We start from the raw sequence: 23152 nt of genomic DNA, 5'->3' as shown, positions 1-23152 counted from the left end.
TGTGTCTTGAAGAATTCCTCTTTCCCCACACCCAGAAGTTTGCAGCTCTCATTTTCTTTCCCTGCACTGTTGAACCTTTCTGCTGTGATCCATTCCCCCTCGCCTTCCTCATTCATTTTGGTCACTTCTAGCAAGCAGTTTCGTATCACTGAAACCGCAGTTCCCCTCTCCTGTGATGAGGAGATGGCAGCTTCACATCAGCAGTATCAGAAGCAGCAGTTTTAATTTCCTTAGGTAAATTAGATTCCAGCTCCGTGGGCTCCTGTTTTTGGCAGTCACCCTTTTACCTTTCTTCCTGTTCTAGTATCAATACAACCTCCTGGGGAGAAAAACACGGGAGGTGCACCCTGGGGGATTTTCAAACATATTTATTTCAATCGCAATCATGAAAGGCATTTTTGTTTGTTTTTAAGACAGAACCAGGAAAGGAAGATGCAGTTAGGATGCAGTGGTGTCAAAAGCTGTGGTGGTTGTGTGGCTTGCCACATTAGCAAATACTGCAATGTAATAGGAGTGGAGCTCTAAAGCAAAACAGCTAGTACTGAGGATCTGATGTCTACATTGTACACATTTTGGAGGGTTTAGGTTGGTCTAGCTGTAGTCTGGTTCCATGGGCTGAGTGCCCAGAAGCAGATATGTTCCTGAAACAGGTTTTTCCATTTAAATGGGAAAGTAAATGGGGAACAACCAAGAGATTCACTTAAGAAGTGCACCTTTGGAACAAAATAAAATTATTTAGACACGTGAAATGTGGCCCTAAGTATGCCTCCCTCCCCTTCTATAAAATAGAAGAAATGCTGTTCCTTTCCCCCAAGAAAAAGGGTATTATCAGCCAGAGTCCACTTATATGCTCAAGTGCAATCCCCTAGCAATTGAGAATGAATACTGCATATTTAGAAACATTAACACTTGGAAAGTGTATAGGAATGCCCTAAAAAGAAACATACCCTATGTTAACTATATTCTCTGTGCTTTAATGATCCACCCACATCCAAAATGTTGCCTCCCTCTTTTTTAATCCTTCTTTGGCCTCGTGCCACATTTACTTGAAAAAAGTAGCTTTTTTTTTTTTTTTCCTTTGCATTATGTGTTGCTGAGAGCCCCTTGTGTGATGCTGAGAACCCTCAACGCCTGCTGACTCTGGTGAAAACTGATGGCACTCAACACTCTGTAAAAGAGCACACAGTCTCCTGCCTGTTAGCAAAGGATGTGGAGGGCAAATGGCTGTGCGGGTGTGAGCACGTCTACAGGGAAAAGAGGAAGCAGCTGTGTATGAGAAAAAAAAAGAATGACCAAGGAAAAGAGTTGTGTGTATGTGATGGGGGGGACTAATACAGTTAAAATTGAAGTGATAAATCATACCTGAGATTCCTCCTGAGACCTATAAATAGGAAACTGAAAAGCATTTCCTTCTATTTATTTTATAAGTGCTATAAACTTTATCAGCTTTTAGTATTGGAGACTCGTGCAATATTTATGGGCTGTTTACTTTAGAAGTTATTCAGAGGTTAGCGTCAAGAGGCTAATGAAAAAGAAAATTGGGATGGGTAAAGGGAAGAGGGCTTTTCCTACAGCCCCATAGTAATAAATGCATCACATTTGAGTTGCCTGGCCTTCTTCCCAATGTCCTTTGCTCCAGGGATGCCTCTATTTCTCTAGCAGGTACTTACCCTGAGCTTCACAGCTCCACAGGGGATCCCAAAGGGCATCACTTATTGGTAAAAATGAAGACAAACATGTTCAGGAATTCCTATGAGGAAACTCAGAAAGTGAAGAAAGAGATTGCACAATGGGACTTGCAAAGAGGGATGCCTTAGAAAGTGTTTCTGATAGTTAGACAGTTGAAGATCTTCTAAAGATCCTCTTTAGGTCCTCTAAATGTACAATAAATGGGCCAGAATCCAAGATCTGCCTCAGGTAGTCTTCATTTGCAGTACAGATGAAGGCTACTACAGGGGTGTCCTCTTCTGATGGGTAAGTTGAGGGCAGTATTTTGGGACTGATGAATAGCTCTGAACAAAGTAAGGACCTCCTCATCCCTCATGGAACTTCACACCGAGCACGGTCCAAATGTTATAATTTGTTTCTTAATGTCTGGAAATGTTATTTTGACTTTCCATGCTTATGCATTTTTATGGATGGCTTATCTATGCTCTTTTCTTTCAAATGGAGACAACAGCTGTTTTCAAAGATTTTACCCAGAGAAATATAAAATCTCTTCAAATTTATAGCTGTGAGAAAGAGTTTTCCAGAACCTGCTGCTACATACAACCTTCTCTTGGAAAAAGATGCAGATTGTTTGCATAAGGAAACTCGAACATACAGAGACTTCTGGGCTCAGTTAAGTGAAGGAACTCCCCCAGGAAAAAAAAAAAAAAAGATGTGGATGCAAGCCAAAATTGAACAACTCCAAAAAAGCACATCTCACGGGTAGAATGGGAGGCCCAGTCTCAAGTGAGGAAGGCACAGACAAAAGAGGTGGTATCGGCAAAGCACAGGAATTTTGTGCTGCCCATTTTTTTCTGTACACAACCATAGTGTAAAAACTGGGCTAAGAAGACAGCATGCTATGAGGCAGCTCACACATCTCAAAGATGGGGAGAGTAACTTATCAAAAGCTCAGTCTCTTCCTCATAACAAAGAGGAGACCAAGAGATGTCTAACATACCTTTGTAAATAATTTAAGAGAAGTGCCCTTAATGAATCTTTAGTATGGCAGAGAAAGTACAGACCATGAACTAATAGGAAGCTAGACACAGACACATTCAAACAAGAAATGAGACCTGTTTTTTTAACAGTGGAGGGGCCCAAACAAAAGAACAAAGTACTAAAATGATGTACAGATAATATGTTGACTTTGGCGGATTTATGAAGTTTTCAAATCAAGATCAGATGCTCTACTGGATGGTGCATTTTAACTACACACAAGTTATTGGACTCATTACTAAAACAGCTGTATAAATGTCTGGCCTGTGTCAGATTAGATGGTAGTATACTAGTCCCTTCTGTCTCCAAAACTGTAAGTTTGTGAAGAAGAAATTACTTATTTGTGCAGATGTAAAACACTGCATTGTTTGACTATAGAGACCTTATCCAAAAATAAAACCTTCTGTGAAAAGATTCTAGGGAACATGTTTTCTTGCCTGTGGCAGCCTATATACTCTAGGTAAACCTTCTTGCCATTGAGAATTCAGTGGGAATTATGCCTTTAACTTCAGTATGGGTTTTTCAGATGGGTTTTAAACAGGTTCCTCTGCCAGCAATTGCCTGTTACCTTCTAGGAAACTTCAAACTATTCTTGAAATTCAGCAGTGCCCTTCCTGCCTAACATCAGGTGGAGTAGCAGAAAATTTTGTGCAAGTCCTTCAAAGATAGGATAGTCTTCAAGGATAGTCTGTACGTAAAACCTGTTTTATGTACACTACCTTCAAAGTTTCTGCTACCATTGACCCTGCAGAAAAAAATGACTGCATTATTTTTAAACCACTGTTTTACAGATTCATTTTGATTTACTTGTATGGGATTTAACAAAAGAGTTGGAAGAAAAAGTTATTTAGAGTAAATAAACCACAATACGTGTCTCCTAGGATTTTACGTCTAGACCAGAAAGTTAGTTATGGAATAACAAAAGAGAGAAAGAAGAGAAAAATAAGGTGTTCTCAAAAGGTATACAGCCAGCGTTATACTTAGAAAAGGCTGAAAGAAAAAATAATGATGACCCACAGTTCAGCTATCATAAGACAAAGGTCCAGAGAGGGGAAAGGGCCTGAATTACTGGAAAGAAAATAATTAAATGATCCTGCTCTTTAGTGGCCTAAGGAAGATGTAAGTGAATACGCTACTGTTGAAACCAGAATCAGGACAGAGATGAGGAACAGTCCTTTCTGGCAGACAGTTTTAGCCACAACATAAATACCGATCTGCCAGAAGATTAAATCAATAAAAGCCTGTTTTCGTAAGTGTAGTATATGCATGTTATTAACTGAAAGGAGATGAAGCAATTCTCCTCCTTGCATATCATGCCTTTAAATTCATAGGAAACTTCTCGCCTTTGCTTCAAGGAGTGATATGGAAGAGTAAAGATTTATTTTTCTTTAAATTCAGATTCCCTTTGAAACAGGGAGACCTGTGCAACCTGAGACATAGGAAGTGTCCTTCCTGTTCATCTTCATACTCAGAAATACATCATCAGAAGAGAACGTACATGAGTTGTACTTTGTCCAGATGTAAACACGATACCAGAGAGGTCCAGCTGGCAGCCCAAAGACAAGAGCCACCCCTCCTTTCAACCCACCATGTCTCCCCTGAGGAGGTGAACAACAGCTGCCTGGGTACCAGACTTGGACCAAAAAATCAAGCACCTTCCCCCATGACTGTGAACAATGTGATGGTTCGAGTTGCACATGCAGGAGGGGATGTAACTAGCACCAAGCCTTCTTCACTCATAGACTCCTACCAGTGACCCGGGAACTCCTCTGAGAGACCATGAAAGAATTTCTGCAATTTCATTGTCCCAGCAGTGGAAATGGATGCCCAGTTATGCCAAGGGGTTTAACAAGAAATACTGAAATAAAAAGCTGAAGACACCAAAAACAAACAAAACAAACACCAAAACCAAACAAACAAACAAGGGAAAATGAAAGACACTGAAGACAACAGAGCAAAGACTAAAGTTTAGTTATTTACCTCTTCAGTGATGGGAGGTATGGGTTGATTTATTTTTTTTTTTTAAATGCCATGAGTGTATGTCTGACCAAGACCCATTACAAATGAACGTGCAACTGTTTGTCAGTACACATACAGACATGTAACTTCAGTGTAAAATGATTATTACCTCGGGATAAAGCAAGTAGGTCCATAAATACCACAACCATTGAAGCATAGTTTGCTACCCATCTGTGACAGTTTGCATCCTGTGATTGGGTGAAAACTGAGAAGCTTTCTCGGCATCTGAGATGCCTTCAAGGGCTCTCTCTGGTGTAGAGTTCCTGATGCCTAATCAGGGGTGAGCCCACATCTCTGTCCTTCCCTTGGTGAGACACTGAGATGGTCTCTCTCATCTGCTTGGCCACTGTACAAAGATTGTCTTTGAGACCTGCACTCGTCACGAAAAGAGTCAGCAAAAGCTATATGGAAGTAAAAGCAGCCAAAAGAAAGTGGTGAGAAAGACCAAAAGTAAGTAGAAAGCAGGGAGAAGATGAAATCTTTATAACTGTCTACAGGACTTAAGGGAACAAAATGGCCATTGTCCATGAAGACAACCTCCTTGGGTGTCTCTGGAAGAGTGCAGGTGCAGTTCACAGAAAGTAATGCCATACAGGCCCATTCTGCTGCTGTCTTGAGCTTTATGCAGTAATGTTTGCTTGCTCAAAGAGCAAGAAAACCCATCCAGGAAAGGTTTGTCCATTTAGAAAGAAGACGGTGATGACTTTCAAGTGCAAGAACCAGACCTGCTGTGATGGGAGAAGTGGCAGTGTGGAGGTGACAATGGCTTTCTCACCAGGTGACAAGACCATAAATGTCAATGGGCATTTCATTAGAGGGAAGGGAGGAATGTACAGGCTAATGAAAGGCATGATGCTGACAGCAGCTTCTCCTCAGCAAACATTTCCGGCTCACTCATCTGTCATACAAGCAAAATTTATTGCCACTACACAGTGCATTAACCCTTAATATATTGTCTAGGGCCCAGGGAATAGCCATTTCTGCGCAAGTTATGCCCAGCAATAGAAAGACAAGATTTGGTTGCAGGGAGAAGTTTAGTCATATCCCCCATACACTGCCAGAGATCCCTCTGCACCCAGCACGATCCAATTTCTCCTGCCCATACCTGCGGTTGTAGCCTGCAAGCCTGCAGCTGGTTCTTTCATCAGAAATTTTGGTCTTTCATGAGAAATTGTGGTCTCAGTCCTCACTTCAGGTCTCTCACTGCAGGCTCTGGTAATATGCCAGCTCCTCCAGCCCTATTTTCCACCTCAGTCTGATACTGACAAGGGGAGGCCCTCAAGTGATTTCTCAGGCGCTGCACAGCAAATGAAGATGAGCGAGGTAATCAGCATGTAGGCCTCATAGTGTAAAGGCAACCTTGCTTTAAGCATGTGACAAACCACACAGACTTGGGAACTCTTGATATTTGGAAATAGAAAATCTTTCCCCACCAGCTCTTCTTTCATTGATCACAACCACTCTTTTTTTTCTTGATGGCCTTCTAGAAGATCTCCAGGTGCCCGGTATCCATGGAGGTAACAGGGATACCTCCTTTAGAAAATCTATTCCAGTTTGTGCTCTTGGCTCCTTGTTCCCAGCTTCCCCCTCCTCTCTAGGGCCTTGTCTCCCCCTGTCCCGCTGCCCTGGAGAAATACTAAAGCCAGCTCCTAATTAAAGTGCTCGCAATTCCCCACTGGAGCAGTGGCGCCAGGGCCTGAAACCATCCTGCATCTGTGTCCCCTAGGGACAACCAGGCCATGCTCAGACACCTTGCTGCTCACTCCTCCCATCACAGACTCTCACATATTGGCTCCGGCAGGTTTATTCTGTGTTTTATCATCTGTGCTAATCTCTCTCCAGCGCTGCAGGCAGGGGATGGGGAGGTCACTCGGCAAATGAAGGGAAGATCTCCCTGCCCTCAAAAAAATGAAAGGGAGAAAGCCATGGAGGGAAGTGAGAAGGACTGGAGTGGTGAGACAGCTCTGCCTTGTGCTGTGTTCACAGTGACAGCATTTCCATTTGACTTGCTATTGTCCTTTGCCGAGGCCCAACACACTGCACAATGCATGCAACCCAAATGACACCAAGCATGTAATCCACCTACTGCCCAGATTAGTGCTTTACAGGAGCCGTGTCCATGCTCACGCTGCCAGCACACACACACACACAAAGCATGGCCCACCCCACAGAGCAGCGCAAATAAAAATATGGCCTGATCCTGTCCCCATGCATGCTGTGCCCACCATGTGCACGCTCATGGTCCCCCACCTGAACAACATAGAGACACGAGGGCATCTTTTTGCAGCACTGAAATACTGCTGCACAAAGGTGGCACAAATAATAATACTCTGGGTGCAAATGTCCACCTCAAGAGTCTCTTGGAAGAGGGGGAATCTCCACTCAAACATTTATTCCTCACACACACAAACGTACACGTGGATCCAAGTGGAAACAAAGGGCACAGACAAGTAAAAGTTCTCTGGAGGTGCCAAGGTCAGTTGGTGAAAAACAAGTCATGCCTCACAACCATTCAAACTACCCGTCTGTCATTATGGAAAATTCAGTGGTAGGAATAACGTGTCTGACAGTAAAGTTTTCCAAAGTATATGAGTGACCAAAGAGCCTAAGTCTTATTTGTATAAATAAGGCAGAGCTTACGTGGCTGAACCTCCTGCAGAGCCTTCTCAAAGCCCTTTGTCAGTGTAGATGAAGTTCAGTTTTGTCACCTCATGGAGAGGCAACAAGGGTGAGCACTCACTGCCTGGGGAGGGAGAGCGGGGGGAAGAACTGGGGCTGCGAGAGCTGCCATCCTCTGGGGTGGCAGGAGGACAAGCAGGGATTTCTGCTCCCGAGGAGACAGTGCACACCCAGGACCAGCCACTGGCTCTCACAGCTTGGCCCATGGGCTTGGCAATAGCAGGCAGCCTCCTTCTCCATGGATCCGAGACAGAAAAGTAGGCAGAGGGATGGGGACTGCTTTGCTGCCACCAGCAGTCTGCTGCCCTAGGCAACTGCCTGCTTCAGCTGCCTGTAAAGCTGGCACTAATCACGCCAGCCTGGAATAAAGCTTAGGCTCAGGGGACTTGGCTGCTTTGGAAATTGTTAGCCTGTATTTCTCTTCCAACTGTGACAGACAAGGAGACAATGGGGCAAGGGAGCCAGGAAAGTCAATATCGCTGGAGTTGGCCAAAAGTTTCAATTCAGTATATGAGAAATTGCTATGGGAAGGTGGAAACACCTGCACAGAGATTCAACCTAGCAATGTCAGAAAATTGCTGTCAGGTGTTTTAAGAGAAGATCTCAGTGAAAAGAGAAAAATAAAATAATTAATCAAAATTTTCTGTGAAGCAAGTTGAGTGTTCCTTATTGATTACTGCAAACCAAACTATTTCATCCCAGAACAAAAATAGTCTGGTTGACAATAATGTAATTTTGAGTTTGCAGTGCTGTTTTGGTGTTTTGTAGGAATCCCTGTATGAAACGACTCCTATTTCACGTTACCTGCTGGGGTCTTCAAGTGGACTGTGTCTCCCACAAGGCCCACCAATGTCAATGGACTTCATCGCTGTTGCGGCTGTGTGCTGCAGTGCACCACCAGCCATGATGTCTGGCAGGGGTGTTTGGCTCTTAAGGGAAACGAGACAGCCTCCAGCTTTCTCACAAAAAGGAAAATGAATGGAAAAGACAGGTGCAGAAATACATTGAAAGATCCTTCCAGTCACAATCTTTAGAGCTGGAGGCTTGCATATTGTTTTGTTTTTTGATGAGTGAGTTTGCAGCCAAAGACTGACCTCACTGAACTGGGACCATCAACAAGTCCATGAAAATAACATAGTGTTGATCAAAAGACTAAACAATAGCTTATGGTTGAAGTCATTGTATAGATAACCAGACATGACTATCAACAAATCCTACGAGCCAGGGACACTTAAAGAACAATGAGTTATTGTTCACCAGATAAAGAATCACCAGAATTGTCAGGTTTAGATAAAAGTAGTTCTTTCAGATAGTGCTTAAATAAATGTATATCTTCATGTTATATGAAGTAGTGCAGGGCAGGGATTGAAATGGATCCAGAAAGGGAATGCATGTGAGGATGCAACTTTATAGTCTATCTGCCACGTTTCAATTTCCTTACCTGCCAACAGCTGGGAGCTGGGAAAGATATGCTTAGCAAAGATTGGTCACTATTTGTTCTCTTCCCTGTAGTCTTCCCTAAGCACTTCCAACCGGCCACGTTGAAAACCTAAAAATGAACAAGGCAATCTTACTGCCCAGTGGTGAGATGTCAGTTTTTAGGCTATGAACTGCCACACAGCAGGGCACCAGCACTCAACGACGTGTGCTGTGTTACACTGGAGTGAAAATGTCATCCAGCATCAGTTCAGTCAAATGCAGCCAACTGACGGTAAGAAATGCAGTATGTTCCCAATAATTCCTCTCTCTGCTCTCATCAAGGAGTAGCTACAATCTCTCCCCAAATCAAAACATAATCTGCTTAATAGGAAGCTAATAAAAGAAATTCCATTCTGAGGGGAAGAATGACAGGGAAATTTTTAGGCGCATAAATTATTAATTTTAAAAAGTATGTTGTTGTTCAAAAATAGCCCAAGCTGCTAATACATAGTTTGGAGTTGCTTTCTGGACAACAACCAAAGCAGCCTGTCAAGGAAGGCGATGGCAAGCCTCATGCTTTCATTAAAGACATGAGTGAGACTTATGCCGGAGACTGCAACAGTCTTCTGTGTGAAGCTGTACAGAAAAGGAATATCCACTTAGATACTGAATAAGTAGTCAAACTAGAACCAGATTTCTTCTTCTTAAAAAAAAAAAAAAAGTTTTCGTCCTATGCAGAGAATCACTCATCTCAACAACCTACAATCAGAAAAAAAGATGGATGTCATCCAGCATGCTAAAATATCTCCAAATAAGCAATTCCTCCTGTTACTGCTCCTAAAAAGCTCACGTGATTTGTCTGTCCATTATTGGAGATACTTCTATTTTCAGATGTCCAACACAGACACATGTCTAAGGAAAACAGACTGACATGCCCAACCTGATGCGTCTATCTCAAGTTTCCTGTAAGTCTCATGCAAAACCTTACCAGCACCAAAAGGATTAAAAATCCAGTCCCTGTATCCAAAGCATATGGGACCAAATAATCCCCAAACTCCTTCTCCCACATTCCCATGCTGACAGTCATGACCAGACTTTAAAGGCAGGACAGAGAGGAGCTGCCACGACTTAAGGCCGAGCTCTTTCCTCTTCCCCGTATGAAAGCACCACTTGTTTCACCACTGCTTTTTTCTAACAATATTGACCAGTTTGGTTAAGCCCTAGCAAGCTGCAGAGTCGGCTGCTATTTAACAGCTAAGCAAAGAGCCTTGGAAACCACAGTGCTGGTGCTCGCAGGCTGTAATGGGCACCAACGCCCCGGATACCTTTGGGGCTTGCTGGGATCCAATTTGGCCCTACACAGCCCATCTTAAAGCTCTCTCCATGGAAACCACCACATTCCTGGGCACAAGGCCACCTTTGCCTGGGACAGTCTGGTTTTCTTCCAGCTCAACTAGAAGTGATTATTCCCATGACAAAAGCGGGTAATATTCTAAGTAACAACATACAGGCTATAAACACATTCCTGTCTCCTGCATTTCACGGAAATGTTCTGAGATTTATTGGCCATTGTCAGGATAAAAAAGAGTGGGCCTGCTGAGACATGGATGCCTTGTAGGATTGTTGACCTTACTGTTTCTCACCAGGCCTGGACCCAGAGAGACAGTAAAGACAACAACTTCTAATAGTAGGTACAGGGAGAGATATAACAGGATAAAAAATACCGCCTACAGTTATATGCTCCATAGACATTTTGTCGACAAGGCTGAGTTTATCAATGTAACAACTGCCTTGCTCACACAGAGATGTACCCTATGTCTTTTACAGCTAGAACATGTCCCCCTGCTAAGGCAAAACCTGCAACTCCTACTCTCCATCAAAGTCTCTGAATGTGCAGTGCGCTGACAGTTTTGTCCCCCAGGGCCAGACATCTTAGCCCAAGGGACTGGAAAACCCCCAGACAGCATCTGTGAAACCTGCCAAATCAACCAAACCTGGCAGGAGGGAAGGGGAGAAAGAGCTGCCATCTCCTCAGAAAGAAATGCTACCGAGAAAAGCAAAATGAGGCAGCACATTCTCTCCTTGCAGCTTCCAGCCAGCGCCTGCCACGAGTGCAGTGACCAGGGAGCAGCCACCTACACAGAGGAGCAGAAGTTCAGGGCCTGACTCCGCGTTACCTGGTACTTCCATGCCATCAGGGCATGCCAGTCCCACTGGGCTACTGTCACCTGGAGATGAAAGCACTCTGTCTCAAGAAATAGCCAGAAGGCTCCTTTCAGTTCTCTGTTTCGGAAACAAACTTGATTTTAAGGACTCCAAATCTTCTGCAAAATGGGGCTATTGCTGTCTTGAAAGCAATAACACGGGCTGCAGGGGTGACACAGGAGAACCTGAGATTGAAAGGGTTCTGCTTGAGAAAGACCTTCCAAACGTCAAAAAAATAAAAATAAAAAAGAAAGAAAACCTCCTAATTTTGAAACAGGATTGCAGGCTTATTTGCTGTCGTCACTGAAAGAAAAACAAACACACATAGACACACAAAGGCCGAGACAGAAAGCGAGGAGGTAATTCCTTCTCCCTGTGTTCTCCACACCCCATCCCTGAGTCAGTAATGAGCACCCTTGGGAGCCCAGGAAGGGGGAAAGGGAACGGTCTCAAGTAACACCATAACCACAGCACGCTGAAGGGGGCATTGGTGGCTTACGCAAGGCGAACGCAGGGCACCGAGCAGGCCACACAAGGGCCAATGTGCCACCCAGCACACCACAGAGGAAAGCTTTGTCTGAGCTTCCAGCTGCAATGACATGCTGCAATTCATTGCAAGCCTTGCACGGCTCCAGAAGGCTAGGAGCTTTGTCACTGAAGCCAACGGCGGTGAGGGCAGCCCCAGGGAGCCTGGCAGTGAAATCCTGTTGTCACAGGGTCACCACAAAGAGGTGTCGAGCATCAGCCTTGTGATTGTGGCTGCCATCTTCTGAACTGCTTTTCTGCAGGTGCTCAGAGGAAAGCAGTTTGCTGCAAGACTGGAGCTAAAAAAAAAAAAAAAAAAAAAAAACACACAAAAAAAACCACAAAGATAGATCCGACCGCTAATACAACGAAGCTGAAAGGCCAAGGGTTTCTTTTTGATTTGTATTCTCTCCACTGACCTGTGACCTACTCTGACCTCTCCCTCTGACCCCTCACCTCTGGCAGTCGGGGGGGGGAATTAGTCACCCTAGGTAAAGACACAGGCCCTGGGACTGTAGCCTGTGCTCGTTTCCTCAGGATCAGGGCACTGTAATTCCCTGCAGCATGTGCTGCAGGTCATGGTGCTCCTCCTGTTGGTCATCTATCTTCCATGGTTCCTCAGCAGAAAGGCAATTTGCTGAAGGGTGCTCGTGTCAGAATTGTTCTTGTCATACAGTAGGTAGGTAGATTGTCCTGTTTAACTTGGATCTCTGCTATTGCTTCGTTTTTCCTAATGGGTGGCAGAGATGGTGAGTCAGGCTTTGCAAGTCTACTACTCCATTAACACTGCTGAAAATGTGAGACACTGCCCGTGAGTCGCTTAGGGTATGCAGAGCTCCAGAAATTTTGTTCCATCTTATGACTGAGCCTTGGCTGGACCAAACACAGCTGGGATCGTATGACTGACTTCTTACTAAACAAGGAGTTAATCTCATCAGAGGACCCGTTCAACAAAGGCTGGCTGCATTTCCTCAGGGTCTGCCCTGGTCCCATGGGAGGGAGAACAGGGACACGGAATTGAAATGGATGGCTTGCTCCCACTGCGGCCTTCTCAGATTTGCAATTCAATTCAATAAAAGGTGGAGCAGGCTGCTGAGCTGCCTGTGAAAGGGTCAGAGGGTTCAGTAGCAGCAGGAGGGAAATGGAGGCAGGGTGCAAGCAAGAGAAGAGCCAGCATTATTCTTCTTCACTCCAGAGTGAACGCTTTGCCCCTGGGGCAGGAGAAAGAGCACCTCCCTGACTGAATTACAGCAGGACCAGAAGAATCAGCAAGTGCTGGATGGCTGACACCCATACCATTTGGCAGGCATACACGACTCAAACCAGGGGGAGCAGCAGCTTACAGTAAGAAAACCTTTGCCCAGGGTACTGAAAACAACCTTTCTATGCTTGTGTCCACATCCCTGTTCTACCGCCTTCAAAGCATTCATAACTTTCCACATTACAGGCAAAGACAGAGCCAGTGCATTATTCCAAAGCATATGAGACAGTTGAATTTTTTTATGAGTTGCAAGGGGCTCCTGAGACCAACCCAGAATTAGGTACTGAAGTGTGCTAGGAGACCACTGTGACTTAGCTCTTTGCTCTAATCCCTTGAGAGGATGAGGTAATGTAGTAGATCAGTACGTCACATTAGTTTGCAGTACAGTCCTGTCCCTTATCTGTGATGATAGAGCCAGAGCTAGGGATTGTCAGCACCAAGCCAGTGCTAAACTGGATGATACAGACCTTTAAAATCACACCCTTTTGTTCTAATGCATATTCTGTATCAGGAAGGGGGGCTGTGGGATGTAGCTTCTTGCCTGATGTTGGGAAGGAGATCAGGCAAGATGATACAGGTGGATCTTTCCAGCCTTCAGAATTGAATCTTCGACAGGTCCATTTCTTTCTCACTCTTTATTCCTCCCTTTTTGTTCTTGTTGGGTTTTTTTATTTTGTTTTTGTTTTGTTTCTGACAGGACTTGCTGCTGTCCATTATTTTTGCAATGGGTGTCTTCAGTCAGCACTGCATGCATCTCTTTCCTATGAATCTTTCTCAGGACAAACTGATGGTGACAAGAAGCAGACATATCAATGCCACTATGTCCCAGCTCCATTTTCCAGTACTGTCCCGTTCCAGAAGAATTCATAAGAACTAAGCAGGGAACTTCAACCTGAACCATGGTATGGCAGAGGGAGCGGCAGGATGCAATGCTGAAGCTTCTGCGGTAAATACTTTGTACTAGAGAATGTATAAATTCTATCCATTTTTAGAAAAGGGGAAAAAATAAACGTAAGACTTGTCCTTCTCTTTCTGCTTGTTTCTGTAACTCCCCAAATGTGAGCAGTCTTGCACGTGCTTTACCTACACTCCCTAGCAAGGGTGATGCATGTTTTCTGCCTTTATCTTCAGCTTAGCAATGCAATTTCTTGATGTCTTCACCACTCCCTAGGGTGAGCCTGAATGCTTTATGGCAGATCATGAATAGCACTGCTTAGACTTCTACTAAGATGACTAGTCCTGACTAAACTAGTCATTCTGTGGAGTTAGATCTCTCCTAGACATACTATTTTTCTACTCAACAGCTAAGCATGAAAGACGTTTTTTCTCATCTTTCTCCTATGCACCAATTTACCCATTTCTAGTGTATTTCACATCAGTCTTTACCAAAATATTTAGTTGATAGGATTCATCTGCATTGCAAAAGCATTTAAGAAAGCAAACCATCTTTGCCTAAGATCAAGGCCAAAGCCAGGGCCTCTTCATCCTTCTCTATTCATCAGGATTTAATGCTCATCTTTTCAGAGCACTCTGGCTCAGGCAGCTTCAGCAAAGTGCAAATTCCTGCTGCTCTGATCTTACGGATTCAGAACTCAAATATTCCCATTTTCATGGGTACATGCTTCCTGTATTTTGAACTAGCTTTGTACTTTGGGTCTGAGCAAACTTAGGAGCTTCTAGTCATAATCAGTGAGATTTCATTTAGTGGGAAAATAAAAAGGGGAAAAAAATGAAGAAAGAAAGAAAGAAGATGTTCTGTATGGATTAGACAGAAAATCGGTCTTGGGTTCAGTCAAAAAGGTCAGGTGAACTTCTTAATGAGCCCTACCTGAGTTTTACGCTTGTAGTGACAGCTGAAGCCAGTCAAATTTCAGTCCATTTCAGGTTTCATTTCAAATGTTTCATATACTTCTAGACCCCACCATTTTCAATATACATAATTTGGTTATTACTCCTGATTTAAAGAGTAGACATAAATCCTATCACAAAAGAAGATGGCTGGACTGTTAATTCTCTTCTCGATTGCTGCACTTTGACAAGGCCATTTTTTTTTCCCATAATACACTGAGGTTATTCCACTTGGAGTTAAAGAAGAAGCTACAGATGTCTGTGTTGTAAGGCTGTCTCAGCTGTGCCTTCATCCTGAAGGTTCACACGTTTGGAGGGCCCTTGGCTTGATGGAGGTTGCTCTAGGTGCCCACAAGTGCTGGGGCCAGCCATGGGGCAAGACTTCTGGTTTCACTGTCTTCTGCCGGACACAGCAAAACACACTGCTTCATGGGCAGCTGCACATCCACCCCCTGAGAGCCTGTGTTTCTACAGAGTGGTGTATGAGTTTCTAGTGCATCATAAAAGACTGATCTTATTTGCTCGTGGCCTTCCAAAAGGGAAAGAGCCCAAGGGCTTGCACTCCCAAGGTGAGGGGAGCAAGGTTGTCTGATGCTAGTATCCCAACCATCCGTCCTTCCTGGGTGCAGCTATTCTTCCTGGCCCACAAAAAGCATGAAAAGGCCAAAAGGTCTTTTCTCCCTTTATCTCTCCTTTGCCTTATGCCACTTTCTAGTAGTATGAGTCCCTTATAGTCCAGCTTTCTGGACTACCTCTGACAGGTTGAACCAGAGTATTTCTTCATCTCTTTCTCTCTTCCTGGAGGCTGTTGCACTGGATCACTTGAGCAGGCTGAATGTGTTTCACTGAAGCCTGAATTACAGTTATGTAGTGAAGAGAGGTAGAAACTAGAACTGCCTCTCCAATTTGCTTCAAGCTGATGGATGGAGAGAGCATGGGCACGACGCAAAAAAATGAGAGGCCAAGGCTTTGCCCAATGCAGCTTCAGTCTTCCCACCTCAACAACATTTGCAAACCGAGCTGTCTTCTGCTTTTTGCAATAGATCAGAGCAGGTGCACAAAGAGAAGTGGTGTAATCTCCCTCCATGGAGATATTCAAAATTTCCCTGGATGGAGCCTTGAGCAACCTGGTCTGACTGGCCCTGCTTTGAGCAGGTGGGACGAGAGACTTCCAGGGGTCTGTTCCCACCTCCATTATTCACTGATTCAGTCATCTTTCAAGTTGTTTGGATGACATATTTTTGGGCAAGAAGAGAATTGGAATGGGAAGTGTTCATTTTAAAAATATAAATACATAAGTAGATATATTTATCAATAATAGATATCTTCTCCCATCTAACAAATCTTAGTCTTTATTAGCTCTAACAGAAGAGAAATGTGAACTCTATTTTAGCTGAAGCTGTTGCATCTCCTTTCTGCTTCTACAAATCAGGTCAAAAATATTCTTTTATGTCTTCTGTCTACCTTTTTTCTGTTAATATTTTTTAGCTATCTCAAAACAATTCAGCTATACCATGGGTCTAAAGTTCAGCTCTAACTCGGATATTATTATGATCATCTACCATCTAAGAGTTCTGAAACAAAAAGGGTGAAGGACTTGGAAAGAAGAAAATTCCAATTAAAAAGAGGAAGTGTAGAGTACAAAAAGAGATTGTGAAACGATGACGAGTGAATACAGGAAAGACAAGCAGAGACTGTCAAATAAGCAGCAGGAATGCAAAGAGATGGAGGTTTTAATAAAAAAAATACATGATAACTAAAGCTAGTCAGAAACTATTATTTTTTTCTCTGTATTTTTCTTCCTAAAATATGAATTGCTAGTTGTTGTTTTGTTGTTGTTGTTGTTTGTTTGTTTCCTAAAGGCTCACTGTAAAACTAAGAGCTTTCATCAAGCACAAAACATTTTCAGTACAAACGGGTAAATACCTTTTTACGATTTTTCTGTTTCTTCTATTTGTCTTAAGAAAATATAAAGGAAAATATTAATTATATGATTACAGTAATATCTTCCACTGAAAAAAGTTTCAGACACCTTATGCTTGGCTGTTGTCACACCATTATCCTTCCAGCATTGCTATTTCACATTTGATTTTTTTGATAAGAATTTCATGCATGCTTAGTATTCCTTGGGAAAAAAAGAAAACAAACAAACAAACAAGCAAGCAAAACAAAACAGAAGCAGATTACCAGGAGAAAATAACTTTGTAGCTGAAAAGGTTATTGCAGAGATCTACAAAGCTACAAATACCATGACATCAACCTTCTTCCTCTCATTCACCACGCTCCCCCCCCAGTAATTCTCAGCTTTCACTTGTGTTCTCTGCAGCCATTAACGAAATCTTTCTTCCTATGGTACTGCCAAATGAGCTCTTCAACATACAGTAGCAAGGGCAAATAATCCATCACCTGGCCCCTATGCAACTCATGAAAGACTCGGCACCAGACAGTCTTACAATGCAAAATGCTGACTTTTTATTTTTTTCCTAACATAAGGCCGTAGATGTAGATGATGATATAAAGGTTAAAGTCATTTCTTTGCAGTATTTGCTAAAGAGCTATGCTGGTAGAGGAAAAATCCTGGGTAACCCCAGGTTCTGAGACAATGGTTTATCAAAAGCCTCAATTTGTAAGAGTTACCGATGAAGCAAACTGGTGTTATCTGGAGTAGGAGGGGATACATGAAATGAGGATCTAACTTCAGCCTGAGCTCCCTCCCTGCTCTCCATATCCTCTGTTGTGTTTTTTTTTTCTTGCATTAGCTTTCTTTAACATTGTGCCATTAAGGCACAGCAGCCTGAGGGAATGCCCGAAGCATATATACAGTTTCTTCCTACTACAATGTACAATACATTTTTTCAGGATCATAAACCAAAGATATGCTTCCCATCTTTGCCTATAGGACCCTTTATGAAAATGGTTTCCAGGATTATTCCTGTGTTGTCTTTTTTTTCTGGGGTTTTGTTCTTCTCATGCGGAGGAAGTGAGCTGGAGAAGCCAGCATCGTGCAGTTCTCAAAATATTTGTGTTCCCAGAAGGGAGAGCAGCAGGGACTACAAGCAACGACTCTGGGGAAGAGAAGGGAGAGGAGCAGATTTGCTCATGCACTCTGCTTCCACACAACCCAGCCTTACTCTCTTCAGCTGAACTGACACCTTTGTGTCCCACACACCCCACGTCTGAATAGCCATAACCATCCTACCACGCAACCTCACCCTCCTTTATCTATCTTTCGGTACCCTGAGCCATTGCATCACGTTTCCACCATGCCTATGTAGAGAACTATTGTTGCTGTTTGACAGATGAACAAGATAAAGACAAAACATTGTAGTAACTGTGATCTGAGCCAAAATTCAAATGCTTAGGGGACTTTCTTTGCCAAATCAATGAACAAACAAACAAACAAACTCTTTTTTTTTTTTTCTTATTTTGGCTCAAAGAAAACATTTCATTCAGTTCAAAAGGAAATGTTTCCTTTTCATTTTCAGTAAGTTTAACAGAAACAAATGATGGGAATAAATGACTGGAGGCAGACATTGCTTTATTCAGCAGTGCAGTGCTAAAACACACAAAGCACAGATGGACAGCATTTGCCATCTGAGGGGACTATGAAATACTCAGGTCTCCCCATTTTAGGTCTACCTCCTCTGCTGTAGAGGTTCTTATGCAATTTAAGGTCAATCTTCACATCGTTCTGCTTTGTACTACACATGCAGTGCATGTAGCCAACCTCTTTAGAAATCCAGCACAAAAAGGATTTAAATATGTTATAGGAAAGTGGAGCAGCGCCAGCAGGAGTGAATAAAAGAGATTTACCCCAGAATATCTAGGGTTGAAATATAATTTCAAGCCAATGAGGCAGAGGCAGGGATAAAGTCTGTCTCTCCATCAGTGTGGGTGGATGCCTGGAGCAGACGGCTGTGTTAATATGGGCCCTTCCTCATCAGCTTCTAGTTTAGGAAGCTTGGAAGGGGGGAAATAAAACACTTTTTTGGCTATTCAGCAGATTTAGATGTAATTACTGTATGGCCATGACTGATTTCATGATTATGAAGAGACTGTTTACCAAAAACATTTCTTTTTGTCTCATTCTGAATTGTGTGCTATGCTCTTTGAATCAGGGATGGCACTTGGGACATTCAGTACAGTCATTGCACAGTGGCACGCTAAAACCTGAAACTTCCTCAGGGTCTATTAACACCGTACAGACACATCTAACAGTGGGAAAAAAAAGAAAAAAAAAAAAAAAAAAAAAAGAAAAACCCCAAACCAAATGACCCAGTTCTTAAAAATGTGTCTAGAGCCAAGTTCTTCCCAGTCTGTTTATCCCAAGATTTTTCAATATGCCTAAAAGAGTTATTAGTCCAAATGATACTGACATCTGTTAAATGTGGTTTAACTCATTCCCTAAATCTCCAATGAAAATCTCAGCCTTGAGGGAAGGGATAAGCAACAATTTTCACCTTGGGAGTCTTCAGCAGTATTAAGACTGGCATCCTGAGGCACTGAAAGTGGCTGGGGAGGTGAGCAGTAAGAGCAGCATCTCAACCACAGTTCACCAGTGACCAAGGGGCAAAAACCCAAAAAAAAGTAAATGAAACACTGCTCAGTATAGCAAGACTGCAAGGCTAGCTGGGAACAGCTTGTGGGACCTCCAATTCAGTCACCACAGACCCATATGAATCTAAATTTTCCCCATCTACCCTTCTTGTGCCAGGACCCAGTCTGTGCAGGAGCCATCCAGGTTGCGCCAGGCACCTCAGAAGACAACTGGGCAGTGCTGGTTGCACCCAGCATTTTTCATCCCCTGCCTCTCCACATCTGGACCCAGTCTTTGCATCCTTTTCAGTCAGGCTGCAGAAAGCACTGAACTCCGTTTCAATTTTGCTTATAAATGGTTCATTTTCACATTGCCATTGTTCCCTGGGAATCTGGCTCTCCTTACAGCACTTTGTTCTTTAATGTCTTTTTTTTTTTTTTTCCTGGAATTTAAAAGTAATAATAACTACAGAAAAGGTCCTGCTAGGCTGTTCCAAATGAATGAAGTCCCTTTAAAAAAAGCTGTTGGCAAAAATGAAATAAAGATATCTTCTGCCACAATGCCCACACCCCCTGTTGTATCCAACCAGCGGTATGAACTTTCTGTATAGCAGAGATTTTAACATGACAAAATCTGGTCATGTTAAATTATGTAACACTGAAGATCTGCCTATTACACTCTACACCCTTAAATCTCCAGTAGTACAACAGGAAAGATGTGCATGGCAAACTTTGATGTACACTTGAATGTTCTTTTTTGTTTTTCCCATAGGAAAATTAAAATTAAAAGTCATTAAGCATGCTTTTTGCATACAAGGAAACACTGCAAGATGCAGAGCTGTATGGTAAGCGTGTATGAGATTGCTGTATGGGGAATAATTGAATCGATGAAACCTGTTTGCAACGCCCAGCCGGCATACGCAAGGACATTAGCTGAATTTTGAGAACGAAAGGTGAATGACTGGGAATGCCAGTCCCACGACCCGCACAGGTAGAGCAGTGCAAGCTTCAAGCAGTGCAAGAATCAGCGCTTCCCAAATCTAATCTCAAGCAGAGAATTCCTTCGAAAGGAAAAGAGAATTTCATTTTGCAGAACTCAAGTGCTCCCTGAGCTCCTTACTGATACTGGCAAGCAGGCTGAAATATTGGCAGTAGATTTTAGCTGGGTTTCTAAGGAAACGAGGCTTTTGTGAGCACACAGGAGCGCGTGTGTCCATGTGCGTGTACGTTAGCCTCTCAGATGCCCTTCACCTCCGATAGCTTTTGAGCTCATTGGCCGATCTCAAACCATCCCTGCTGAAGGATGTGGTATTGAAGGTACGGTATTCTTACAAGTGTCATGGAAATAGCTGCTGGCACAAAGGATGTGCTGTTCATCCTGCCACTGACAGAAAGGCTAACAAACTCACCCTTTTCAGACTTCGAGGAACCCAGGATCCTGGATACCACGCTTCTTTATTGTTGCAGTTCACGGATGTGGTTGTTTCACCTTGTTGAAGCATTGTCCAACAACCACCGGACTGAGCCCCATCAAAAGCAGACGGCCATCCTAACAGCCCCTGACCACTGACCCATGCTGGATGGAACTGATGCTGGCAAAGGGAGTATAGACACAAACGTGGTATTTTCCTACATTTCCTAGTGTGCCAGGTATCGGGAGGAGCGGCAGGGCTGAGCGTGCACTTGAGTCTCAGGTGAAGGGGTTTCGGGCTGTTAGATGCCCTCACTTGGGAGCACGTGGATTATTTGACCTAAGCACCCAAAGTCCCCTGGCTTGGCTGCTTTTGTTGCTGCTTTTCATCTCCATGCTGACTCTGCTCTCTAAATGTATCCAGAGAGGAGGGAGGGAATGGGGGCGCCAATGAAGCGGAGATGTGCTTAATGCAGACACCATTAATAAATCACTGATAGTTAAGATATAGATTGGGTGATGGGTGGCAGATGGGAAGGAGGAATGTCAAATTGCTTTTCTCATATAGATTATTGGATTAACAAGGAAGCAGCGGGCGTGTGGCAAACCGGTGTAACAAATTACTATCATAAAAAAAAAAATGGAGCTCATTGCAGGCTGGTAATAATGCCATGTCGGCCATTAGCTCTCTGGAGAGGTACTCAGCGCGCAACATCCGTCTTCTGGAAAAGAGACGTCCGCTGCAACACCAGGGTGAAGAAGGCCCCCATTTGCTTCTCCTTCCCCCTCCCCCCGCCTCCTACCTCAGAGCTCACGCTGTAGAAACAGGGTGGCCAACAGCAGCAGCAGTAATGAATAATCGCCAGAGCTTTTAATAAGCGCTGCTAATTATTCCCCCCTGCCTCCAACCGGGCTTCTGCAGTCCCCTGCACCAGCGCAGACGATACTGGCATGAGGTCAGTAGGCAAACAACAAGCTGCCAGGCTGACTCTGTTCTCAGGTCCCAGTCCTGCTCCATCTGAAGGCAATGACTGAAATCCCGTTTGCCATAAACAGGAACAGATCAAGTCTTAATTTTCCTGCTGTTCCAGCTGCCCAGTACACGCTCCTAGCCTGCAGTGCAAGAGTTACATACTGCTGTTGTGCTGCAAAATGATGCCTCCTGATATTCACTCAGTGCTTCAAAATAAGCCTCAAGCTGGCTTTTGTCCCTTCTGTCAGAGTCCCCATTGCCTCCTACCAGCAGTGAGGTATGCCAGTAAGCAGAGAGCCAGTACAGCAGGAGAACAACAGTCTACAGGTGTCATGGGGATAATACGCGTATCTTCTAAAATGAGTAAATTCAGTAATGCTGCAGCTGTGAAAATCCTACATAGAGAAGAGGAGGAATGAACAGAATAGCACAGCACAGCGTAGCATAGCCCAGTACAGCTAATTTGATCACTAGTCTGCTATTATGGGTTCAGTCACTTTGTTCCACAAATCTCACACTCAGCTGAGGCTGGGTAAAACCATGTTTTTCTCCTATCCCCCCAGCCTGGTTCTGTGTTTGGCCACCCTCCCTTGATATCAGGGAGGCTGCACCCCACTCATGCTCCCTCCAAACAGTGCTGCCAGCACATGTGAAAAAACTTTGCCAGTTCTCATTATCTGGACTTGAATAGCAAGTGCCTCTTTTCTGCTTCCCACACCACCCCATCCCTTCTCTGCTGGCCTCTTGTTTAATCTCTCTGGAGACAGCATGGCCAGAAAGGAGTGTCCAAACTTTAACAGAGTATTTTGGTTAGCTTTACAACACGCTAGAGCTATAGAGCTGGCAAAATAACACCATGAGGCCTTCCTCTCACTTGAGTGCCCTTCTCACGTGAGCAGAGACCATTGCTGCAGCAGAAGTCAGCCGCAGACCTGCGCTGAGCGTTTGCCTTCAATGTCTTTCAGAAGGAGGGCGTCTGTCTGCAGCACAGGCAGCAAGGTCTGCCTGGACTGCTGCAAGACAAAGCCTACCACATAAGTAAAATCACAGGCGAGCACGTAACTGGACATGATATTTTAGCGTGGATGTGCTACAGAGCCTAATGAATGTTGCCCAGGTAATGTTTAACTTTGTGGTGCTTCTTTGTGAAATCTTTACTCCTTTTGATTCATGAGTGTGACAAACCAAGGTTTTAGAAAAGCAAGGAGCTGCATCCTTCTGGCCACCCTGTCCACCTCCTGCATCGGTCCCTCTCCTTCCCCATCCCTGGGTCTCCACCTCAGCCTCCTTCCTGCCAATCTGAGCTCCTCTCCTCTTCCCCTTGCACCCTGCTCCTTGCAAAATCCCTGTTCTTTTGTCACAACTAGTCAAGATCTCTAAAAGCCTTCTGATTTTGTTCAGCTGCTGATCCTTCTAGTCCAGGCTCATTTTGGCCAGAGGCCTTGGAGATCAGGATGCAGAAAGGGCAGGGAAAGAAACGTCAGGAAGTTTGAAGAGGGTGTTTTTCTAATTTTCTAGTGGTCAACCTCCACATCAGAAAAAACGCTCGCACTGTTGGTCCTCAAAGGCC

General features: G+C 43.8%; 1 protein-coding gene and 1 long non-coding RNA gene across 2 annotated transcripts in view; one reads left to right on the top strand and one right to left on the bottom strand.

Moving 5' to 3' along the window:
- Positions 1–13926, top strand: part of LOC308188312 (uncharacterized protein) — a 111587-nt gene extending 97661 nt beyond the window's left edge. The window contains exon 5 of the mRNA XM_080577183.1: positions 13512–13926. Coding sequence (XP_080433309.1) covers positions 13512–13684 — 173 coding nt within the window. The 3' untranslated portion in view covers positions 13685–13926. The remainder of the gene's footprint in view (positions 1–13511) is intronic.
- LOC308188317 overlaps positions 1–23152 on the bottom strand; it is a 68914-nt gene that overhangs the window by 25109 nt on the left and 20653 nt on the right. The window lies entirely within an intron of this gene.

Source organism: Anser brachyrhynchus (assembly GCF_964034855.1).
Source record: "Anser brachyrhynchus genome assembly, chromosome: 1".
Classification (NCBI taxonomy): Eukaryota; Metazoa; Chordata; class Aves; order Anseriformes; family Anatidae; genus Anser; species Anser brachyrhynchus.
The sequence above is the reverse complement of the archived record's forward strand: the minus strand, read 5'-3'. Positions and strand labels throughout refer to the sequence as shown.